General features: G+C 40.3%; 1 protein-coding gene across 1 annotated transcript in view; it reads left to right on the forward strand.

The window, feature by feature from the left end:
• Positions 1–5,542, forward strand: part of septin10 (septin 10) — a 21,069-nt gene extending 15,527 nt beyond the window's left edge. The window contains exons 8-10 of the mRNA XM_056466013.1: positions 1,883–2,015; positions 2,233–2,417; positions 5,004–5,542. Coding sequence (XP_056321988.1) covers positions 1,883–2,015; positions 2,233–2,417; positions 5,004–5,019 — 334 coding nt within the window. The 3' untranslated portion in view covers positions 5,020–5,542. The remainder of the gene's footprint in view (positions 1–1,882; positions 2,016–2,232; positions 2,418–5,003) is intronic.
• Positions 5,543–11,229: the final 5,687 nt, after the last annotated feature.

An 11,229-nucleotide genomic window follows, 5' to 3' on the forward strand; every position in this document is an offset into this window, starting at 1 on the left:
GCATCACACAGTTGCTGCAGATTTGTCGGCTGCACATCCATGATGCCGATCTCCCGTTCCACCACATCCCAAAGGTGCTCTATTGGATTGAGCTCTGGTGACTGTGGAGGCCATTTGAGTACAGTGAACTCATTGTCATGTTCAAGACACCAGTCTGAGATGATTGGGGCTTTATGACATGGTGTGTTATCCTGCTGGAAGTAGCCATCAGAAGATGGAGACACTGTGCTCATAAAGAGATGGACATGGTCTGCAACAATACTCAGGTAGGCTGTGGTGTTGTCACCATGCTCAATTGGTACTAATGGACCCAAAGAAAATCTCCCCCACACCATTACACCACCACCACCAGCCTGAACCGCTGATACAAGGCAGGATGGATCCATGCTTTCATGTTGTTGAGGCCAAATTGTGAGCCGAGCATCCGAATGTGTCAGCAGAAATGGAGACTCATCAGACCAGGCAACGTTTCTCCAATCTTCTATTGTCCAGTTTTGGTGAGCCTGTGTGAATTGTAGCCTCAGTTTCCTATTCTTAGCTGACAGGAGCGGCACCCGGTGTGGTCTTCTGCTGCTGTAGCCCATCCGCCTCAAGGTTGGACGTGTTGTGTGTTCAGAGATGCTCTTCTGCAGACCTCGGTTGTAACGAGTGCTCATTTGAGTTACTGTTGCCTTTCTATCAGCTGGAACCAGTCTGGCCATTCTCCTCTGACCTCTGGCATCAACAAGGCATTTGCGCCCACAGAACTGCCGCTCACTGGATATTTCCTCTTTGTCGGACCATTCTCTGTAAACCCTAGAGATGGTTGTGCGTGAAAATCCCAGTAGATCAGCAGTTTCTGAAATACTCAGAGCAGCCCGTCTGGCACCAACAACCATGCCACGTTCAAAGTCTCTTAAATCCCCTTTCTTCCCCATTCTGATGCTCGCTTTGAACTGCAGCAGATCATCTTGACCATGTCTACATGCCTAAATGCATAAAAGTTGAAGTTAGAAATTTGCACTAACGAGCAGTTGTACAGGTGTACCTAATAAAGTGGCCGGTGAGTGTATGTATTTTCATCAACGTGAAAATCGATTTACAAAACTTTTAAATGGGATTGAAATTACAATATTAATCTCCCAATGGGGATGAATGACTTTCAGTCTGTCACTTGTGTGAAATGTGGCTTAGGTATTAAAAAGGATAGACATTTTGGAGACAAGATGCAGTTCTTCACTATATCTATATGTTAAAGATTAATATAAGACTGAGCAAAATGAGCATTGTTGTATCCCTTATAATAAATGAAAGATATATAATATCTGATATATTAACTTTTATTTTCATTTATGGACATGCAACATTCATTTCATTCCTGCACATCTTTAGGACTGTTAAATTTGACAGATATTCTGCAGAAACTGACTTAATACTGTTTAATGCTGTATTTCATTACCACTGAATAAACACCGAGGATATCAAACATCATCATCACTTTCTGACTGAGATTAAAGGGGCAGTTCACCCAAAATCAGCATCTACTCGTCCCAAACCTGTCTGACTTTCTTTATTCTGTTAAACACAAAAGAAGATATTTTGAAGAATGCTGAAAACCTGTAATCATTGACCTCCATTGTATGTTTTTCTACCATGGAAGTCAGTTGTTTTTAGCATTCTTCAGAATATCTTTAGTGTTCAACAGAGTAAAGACAGTCAGTCAGGTTTGGGACGAGTAAAAGATGAGTAGATGATGACACTATTGACATTTAGGAGAACTGCCCCTTTAAACTCGGCAGAGGTGAGATTATTCTGTGTTCTGTGAGTGTTGTTGAAGTGTTAGCGTGAATTAAAGGTTAACTGCAGAAGTGTGTGTGTGTGTGTGTGTGTGTGTGTGTATCAGTCTCCAGCAGACGTACGAGGCGAAGCGGCAGGAGTTTCTGGGTGAACTGCAGAGACGAGAAGAAGAGATGAGGCAGACGTTTGTGCAGAGAGTCAAGGAGAAAGAGGCCGAGCTGAAAGATGCAGAGAGAGAGGTATAACACACACACACACACACACACATACTCTCTTTCTCTCACACACATTCTCTCTCTGTCTCTCTCTCTCTCACACACACAGAGACTCATTCTCACACATACACACACTCACACAGACACATTCTCTAGCACACATTCTCTCTTTTCTCTCACACACACTCACAGACTCTGCCTCATCATCATATATCATCAGTTTGTGTGTGTGTGTGTGCAGCTGCAGGGTAAGTTCGAGCAGCTGAAGCGTCTGCATGCGGATGAGAAGAGTAAACTGGAGGAGAAGCGCAGGAGTCTGGAGGAGGAGATGAGTGTGTTCAGCAAACGCAAAGCAGCGACCGAACTCCTGCAGGCGCAGTCCTTCAACACCAGCACCAACAACAAGAAGGACAAAGACCGCAAGAAGTCAGTCGCACTTCACTGCTCACTACAACTACACAACTGCCAATCTCAGTCTGCACGCTTTACATGAGGGAATAACCAACAATACACTCGCTCTGTCAAATGCCAAAAATCAGTACAGTGTTAAGTAAAGGTCATGTTCGGTCAAGACATTATATAAACTCCCTACTGTCAATATATCAAGCCTTTTTATTAATCATATATATTTTTAGCATTATCTTATATTTTTATTAGTATTTCGAACATATATTATCCTATTCTGACAAACCAAACTTCAATGGGAATATTATTCAGCTTTCAGATGATGCATAAATCTCCATTTACATATCTTGACCCTTTAATGACTGGTGTTGTGCTTCAGGGTCACATTTAGATGCATTAATAAAATAGTGCATCAAATATAAACAGTACAATTCATGAATAATAAATGTGGCTTAAAGGTTTGTTGCTTATTTCCTCATAATACTTATAATCTAAATATAAATCACTTTGGACCTTACAAACAGAACTATATAACAAAAGTTGGACTAGTTCCTTTGATTCTGAGGTAAAATGTAGTGCCCTTTAAAGTAAAAAGTAGTTTACTTTACTCAGAAAACAATGCAAAAAACACTATAGTAATTTAGAGTACATACTCTGTGTTTGAACCATACTATAGTAAAGTTCTTTGTTGTGGTGATTCTATATTTGCTCTTGTAACACAACTATAGTAATTAATCAGTCGAGGTGATTCTACAGTTGATATGGTAATAACTATAAAAGTTGATCTGTTGTGGTGATGCTACGTTTGCTATGGTAACAGCTATAGTAATTAATCTGTTGTGGTGATTCTACAGTCGCTATGGTAACAACTATAGTAATTGGTCTGTTGTGGTGATTCTACAGTTGCTATGGTAACACAACAGCTATAGTAATTAATCTGTTGTGGTGATTCTACAGTTTGTATGGTAACAAATAAAGTAATTAATGAGTCGTGGTGATTATGCAGTTGCTATGAGAACACAGCAGCTATATTAATTAATCTGCTGTGGTGATTCTACAGTTGCTATGGTAACAACTGTACCACTGTACCACTATAGTAATTAATCATTCATGGTGATGCTGCAGTTGCTATGGTAACACAGCTATAGTAATTAATTAGTTGTGGTAATGCTACAGTTGCTATGGTAACACAACAGCTATATTAATTAATCTGCTGTAGTGATTCTACAGTTGCTATGGTAACAGCTATAACACAAGTATAGTAATTAATCAGTCGTGGTGATGCTGCAGTTGCTATGGTAACACAGCTATAGTAACTAATTAGTTGTGGTAATGCTACAGTTGCTATGGTAACACAACATCTATTTTAATTAATCTGTAGTGGTGATTCTACAGTTGCTATGGTAACAGCTATAACACAACTATAGTAATTAATCAGTCGTGGTGATGCTGCAGTTGCTATAGTTGCACAGCTATTTTAAATAATCTGTAGTGGTGATTCTACAGTTGCTATGGCAACATAACAACTACACAAATATAAACAACTATAGGGTACATTATCCTACAAAACACCACACTTTACTGTTGTAAAACTAAGGTATTCACCTTATTCTCTGCGTACGAGTGGGCGCAGCCATTTAAATCATTTTGGCTTGAGACTTCCATTCATTTTTAGAGGTTAAAACAGCTCGTTCTGCTGCTTGATGCTGATATTTTCTTATTATCTTATTCTGCTTTGTCTGTATAGTCATGCAAACACTTGTTTGTAGAGCGAGTAGTTTGACTGTTTTCTGCCGTGTATTATTCCTAGTCATTTCTCCCATAGACAGCTGAATCAGAAGTTCTAAAACAATCGTAAAAATGAGCGCACTTCCACACTGAAGAATAAGGTGAATACTACAGTGTTTATTACAGTTGATCAGTTGAGTATAGTAAATACTACAGTAAGCTAGAGCAGTCATTAACAGAGAGCTATACATACTATAATATATACAGTATAGTGCACTTTACTATTGTTTGGTTCAGTATCACTGCTATGTACTTTTTAATGTGGGGAATAATGAAACGTCTCTGCTTAATTTCCAAATGATTCAACTTATTTTGAAATGTGCTAATCAAAATATAAAGAAGTGCCTGATAAATAATGATGATGATGTCTCTCAAAAGGCTCTGAGCTACTTTAATGAGTCAATATATTTATATATTCTAATCTTTTGTCTGCTATTGATCTACATCAGCATGATCAGAGTAACTCATTTGCATAATTCCACCTCCTGCAATATAGCAACACTCTGAAATAAGAGTTTCCTTTTTCGACACTAAAAACCAATCAAAACAGGCTTGTCCAGCTGACCAATCAGAGCAGAGTTGCCTCATGGAAGGGGGAGGGGCTTACAGACCTTAATCTCTGAGTCGATTTGGACAAATAGGATCAAATCACAGCAAAATGATTATAATGTTTAACACACTCTGAGAAAATGACAACGTTTTCTGACTTAAAGCACTTTAAGACATGATGCTGGAGTGCTGAAAGCATTCCTCCTTATTAAAAACAGTCAGATATCTGAGGAATGTCTGCAATGTGTGTTTATGTTTCTGATTCTACAGCTCTGGGTTCATGTGAAGACGAGTGGAGACACGAGCCTACATGTTTACACACACACACTCTCTCTCTCTCTCTCTCTCTCTCTCTCTCTCTCTCTCTCTCTCTCTCTCTCTCTCTCTCTCTCTCTCTCTCTCCCACACACACTCACCAGCAGATGGCGGTACTGAACACTACGCTCTGAAGAACAGCACACGTCTTCACTTCTTCACTTTGGTGCCTGACAGATGAAAATAATGCATCATGAGCACAATCCAGCTGATTTATCACAGAAGATGCTCCGCTTTATTATTAATGTTTGAGGAAATGTTAATCCACTAGTTTTACTGCTCAGTGTATGATGAATTATTCTGCTGGACTTGTGTTTTTTATACGGTCGAGGAGGGCTAAAAACATTAATCTGACATTTACTATAGTAATTTACCACAGATGTTTACTTTGTTGCATTTATTTTCCACATTTTATACTCATATCATGTTACGTGTATTTAAACAGTGTTATTTGAGGGATGTTTTAACCTAATAAACTTGTATTTTTCTGCAAATCTGACGTCCTGTGCTTCTCTCAGAAAACAGCACTGACTAGTGGCTGATTCTAGAATTGCAGGTACATTTACTGCGAATCTTTATTTTCCTCAAATGTTAATGAAAAAAAACAATAATTTTAAATAACAACACAAATTATATCAATTTAACTCTAAAATGATGTTTATATGTATACATGGACATTTAGTATTGAACATATGCATTCAATTAAATAAATCTGAAGACTCCACAATAATTATCTTAGACTGTCTCCACCTCCTAAATGATATCTTCAGCTTTAATTATCATCAAATAATTAAGTCTAATTTTTATCTTATTATGAGTTTACTAAGTTATTTAAAGGGACATGAAACCCCCTCTTTTAGTTCAAGTCTACCTTGCTTGATGATGGGCTTGATGATGGGTGTGGAGCGTTGAGAGCAGAGGGAGGAGTGGGCGTGGAGCGCTGAGATTTCTGCAAATCATTTACTGTGTTTTCGAAAGAAACCTTTTATTTTCCATAAACATTAATGAAACAGTTTCAAGTGACATTTAAAGACTCCACTTTCCTTCTCCACCTCCTAAATTATACATTCAGTTTCAATATTATTGTCAAATAATTAAGTCTAATTTTCATCTTTTTTGTGTGTACTAAGTTATTTGAACAGCCCAGGCTCTGTATTATTGATATGTACCCCTGTATACATTTCTGGAGAGTGCTAAATACATCCCAGGAGGTACATTGCATTGCAGTTTTTGTTTTCGTGAATCCACCAGAGTCTGCTGTGTACTTTTTTCAGATCTCAAATTTCTTTCGAGAGTGCCATTCAAACCTGCTGTTCTCACGTAGTCCCAGTAGAGGCTGCCCCCCTAACTCCAACCGACAGTGTTTTCTAAAGCAATTCAGAAAAAGAAAAGCCCTCGTCTGATTTTTACCACATTCTCACCCTGTTATTTACTTGTTTATTTATTTTTGGCTTTTGTTTTTGTCTTACCTGCTTTCTGGTACTGTTCTTCACTGGAGTCGAACCCCGTCATCATGGTCAACTCCGCTCTGCGTCTCAAATCCTCTGACGGACGCGGCGAGCCACTGGACACTGTTACTGTTAAAAATGTTACTGTCAGCTGTTACAGTCAACATTGTTACCATCAACTATTATTGCTAACTGTTACCGTAAACCTTCTTACTGAAGACTCTGTTATCGTCAACTCTGTTACTGTCAACTATTATCGTTAACTCTGTTACCATCAACCTTCCTACTGTAGACTGTTACAGTCGACCCTTTTAACGTTGACTGTTTATCGTTGACTGTTTATCATCGACTGTTACCGTCAACTCTTATTACTGTCAACTCTGTTATCATCGACTCTGTTACTGTCAACTTTTACTGTCAACTCTGTTTCCGTCAACTCGTCAACTGTTATCGTTGACTCTGTTATCATTGACTCCATTAGTGTCTACCCTGTTATTGTTGACTCTTGTTACTGTCAACTCTCTTATCGGCGACACTGTTACTCTCAACTCTGTTTATCGTCGACTCTGTTATCGTTGATTTTTGTTACCGTCGACTCTGTTATTGTTGACTCTTGTTTCCATTGACTCTGTTATCGTCGACACTTGTTACCGCCGAATCTGTTATCGTCGACTAATTACCGTCAACTGTTACTGTCGAATCTTGTTACTGTCAACTGTTATCATCGACTCTGTTTATTGTTGACTCTTGTTTCCGTTGACTCTGTTATCATTGACTCTGTTAATGTCGAATCTTGTTACTGTCAACTGTTATTGTCAACTCTGTTATCATCAACTCTTGTTACAATCAACTCTGTTATCCTCAACTCTGTTTATCGTCGACTCTGTCAACTGTTACCATTGACTCTGTTATCCTCGACTACTTTATTGTCGACTCTTGCTATGGTTGACTCCGTTACCTTCAATTCTGTTATCGTCAACTCTGTTACCATCATCTCGTGTTACTGTCGACTCGGTTATCATCGACTCTTGTTACCGTCGACTGTTATCGTTGACTCTTGTTACTGTCAACTGTTTATTGTCAACTCTTGTTTCTGTTGTTGTCGACTCTTGTTACTGTCGACTGTCAACTGTTATTGTCGACTCCTTTAATGTCAAATCTTGTTACCATCGACTCTGTTACCCTCAACTCTGTTTATCGTTGACTCTGTTATCGTCAACTCTGTTACCGTCATCTCGTGTTACCGTCAACTCGGTTATCATCGACTCTTGTTACCGTCGACTGTTATCGTTGACTCTTGTTACTGTCGACTCCGTTATTGTCGACTGTCAAATATAATTGTTGACTCTGTTAACGTTGAATCTTGTTACTGTTGACTCTTGTTACTGTCAACTGTTATTGTCGAATCTTGTTACCATCGACTCTGTTACCCTCAACTCTGTTTATCGTTGACTCTGTTATCGTCAACTCTGTTACCGTCATCTTGTGTTACCGTCGACTCGGTTATCATCGACTCTTGTTACCGTCAACTGTTATCGTTGACTCTTGTTAATGTCGACTTTGTTTATTGTCAACTCTTGTTTCTGTTGACTCTGTTAACGTTGAATCTTGTTACCGTCGACTCTTGTTACTGTCAACTGTTATTGTCGAATCTTGTTACCATCGACTCTGTTAACCACAACTCTGTTTATCGTCGACTCTGTTTGTCAACTGTTACCGTTGACTGTTATCGTCAACTCTTTTACTGTGCGCTCTTCTGAAATAGTCAGTATGCAGCATAATCAGCCTCTCCTCATCCATAATTAATAACACATTAAAGAGAAGCTGAACTTTGGGCCAGTGAGACATCACAGTGAGCTGCTCCATCTGAACTACAGAAATGCCATTAAGACTCGTGTCTTCTGTCAGAGGTTAACACATGAACTCACGTGGATGAGATGCTGTTGAACCGCCACAGAATTATTCCCACTTCCGTGTGCTGGGAAGAAAGCTGATTCCCCGCGTGTCGTGGCCTGGAGTGAACAGAATAACCTCATTTGCTGTGGCGGCTCTTGGAAATAATCGTCTGCATTTGCATTTAGATAGCAGCATCTGGACTGCCACACTTCAGCAGGGAAATTGGTTTGTTACTTTCATCCGCTGTGGAAGATTTGAAATTTCCAATTACAAGCGCAGATTCCACTCGGACAAGAGCTGTGATACGTATAGGAGAGAAAGAGTGGAAAACAGATGAAGAGGAGAAACACACACACAGCTCATGTGTTCATCAGTGCTGCTCTTCTCACTACACACTGAGATTTTATGAAGAAAACCGAGTGCTGCTTGCCGTGGAAACATTCGGCATTATTACACAATTTTCAGGGTACTCTTATTCTGCGTTCACACCAGACACAGAAGAAGCGTCAAGCGCAAGTGATTCACATGTTAAGTCAATGCAAAGATGTGAATAGACATCCTGCAGCGCGATACGCGAGAATGATGCGATTTACGCAAATAAAACGGTGCAAGTTAAACGGCGCGAGTGACGGGCTTAAATGTGCATATCGCGTGAATCGATCGCAATGGAAAATCTGCGGACTTCAGCGGACATTCGCACCACATTAACCAATCAGGGGCTTTCTCTAGTATGAGTGTGATTATAATGTAGAGCCTGTTGTTGGTGTCCTGGGGGAAAATAGTCTTGCTGACACCGGACAACATCTCATCACACTGGGCTCGGCTCAGTCGGAAGCACCGCAGAAAGCTTCCATCACCCAGGTTCAGTTTCTGGAGGAGTTGAACTCACAGAGCTGGGTGCACCTCTGAAAGTATCTAGTGGACTCAGACAAGGCTCCAAATGAATTAATACTGTTTATCAGCCTTCCTAAAGCGCATAAACACAGCTGTTCTCTCAATAAAATCCATGTTAGCCATTTAGAAACAAAGCAAGAGTCACCGGGCAGACAGAAGCCTCACCCATGATGTGAATTTTTTGAATGATCTACTAAAGGCGTTTTGCACGCTGCTTCTGCACCTCGCATTTTTGCTGTTGCGCTCTGTGCGCTCGCAACTGAAAAAAAGTAAACTCTGAACAGAAAAAGCATGTTAAGTCAGTCACATTTTTTTATTCTGCAATGAAATGAAAGCAGAGGCGGGGTTTCCGTTGAGGTGACAGCAGTATTTGTGTTGTCAAGATGACGACGGAGACTTTTGAAGATGTTTTGAGTTATCCAGAACTGTATGACTTCTTCAAATCTTGAATATCACAATATTAAATATCAAAATTATACCAAAATCAACAGCAACACTCACACACGAAACGCAGCTAATTCAGTCATTGCCTAGCGACATAAAGAACGTCTTGTGTTTTTGGAACGTAAAAGTGCGTTCGGTGTGATTGGCCTCTAAAGCTGGATTTATACTTTCGCCTGGCGCCACATCGTGCACCTCTGCTGACTCTGCGCGCACATTGCAAAACGGATGTGGCTTTTATACTTGCTGTGTTCACCGTTGTGATATTCTTTTTAAAAAATTACACTTACTAAAGATCTAAAAACTAAAGACTTTTTATTTAACCCACTCTTTAAAGGCGTCAGCGGAGAGGAAAAAACTTCACCAATTGGTGAAAGTGAAGAATTTAAAAACCTGGAGAGAAACCAGACTCCATTGGGCACGATCATTTCTCCACTGGCCAAATGTCTTGTGCAGAGCTGCAGTTTAGGCGCGGGAGGCTGGAAGCTGGACCACAGCGAAGTCTCGTCTGTCCCTGGAGCATCACAGGAATCAGTCTCAGGCTCTCCACTCCTCCATGACCACCACAGCAGCTGCTCAGGATATGACCTGGTCCAGGATTATGGGAACCTTGGGATCATCTCATCGCTGGTCTTGGATTGAATCAGAGGCGCTGCGTAGTCTCTGAGGGCCTCGGGATGAGTATCCCCAGGTGGAAGACTAGACTAGACAGTTACTATGTTTGAGTGTTTACAAGGTGGCTGCTAATGTAGTCTGGATAGTAGCTAGGGTACTATTGGTTGTTTCTAGGTTGTCCATGTGGTTGCAGGGCAGTTGCTATGCTGTTGTTAGGTATTTTAGGTGTTTTTATGTATCTAGTAGGGTAGTTAATAAGTGGTTGCAAGAGTACTTTGGGCGGTTGCTGGGGAATTTCTGTCATATATTGTGGTTCTCAAAGTGGGGGTCTGTATTTATAACCACCTCAGAGGATATTGGGGGTCCTGAGTCACTGGCATTGTTATTTTGGGGGTCGCGGGCTGAAAAGTTTGGGAACCCCAGATTTATAGGGTGGTCCAAGTTGTTGCTAGGCAGCTACTATACAGTTGCCAAAGTATTCTTGGTGGTTGGTACTTGGTTGCTAGGGTAGTCTGGGTGGTTAAAGCTGAAATACTGTCCAGAATCAAGCAGAATGTGAAGTGTGGAGCACAGTAATAGTGATGCCTTGAGCTGCTAATAAAGGTTTCAAAAGAGGATTTCACAGAGGCTTGACTGAAGCAGCATCTCTGGCAGCTCTTAAAGATGCAGTGCACTTCAATAATAAAGAAGAAGCTTCTCCACTATAAAGAGTTCATGGATTTTAAGGGTTCTTCACTGAAGCATCAATGCAATGAAGAAGATCTGTTGTCAGAAGTGTGGATCAGAGAGCAGAAGCTGACCGACTCACATTTACATTGAAAACCTGAATCAATCTACATGCTGTAACTGGAGCTGAGAGCTCTGCGCTCTTACTGTAAACTGAAGAC

Source organism: Danio aesculapii, chromosome 9 (assembly GCF_903798145.1).
Source record: "Danio aesculapii chromosome 9, fDanAes4.1, whole genome shotgun sequence".
Classification (NCBI taxonomy): Eukaryota; Metazoa; Chordata; class Actinopteri; order Cypriniformes; family Danionidae; genus Danio; species Danio aesculapii.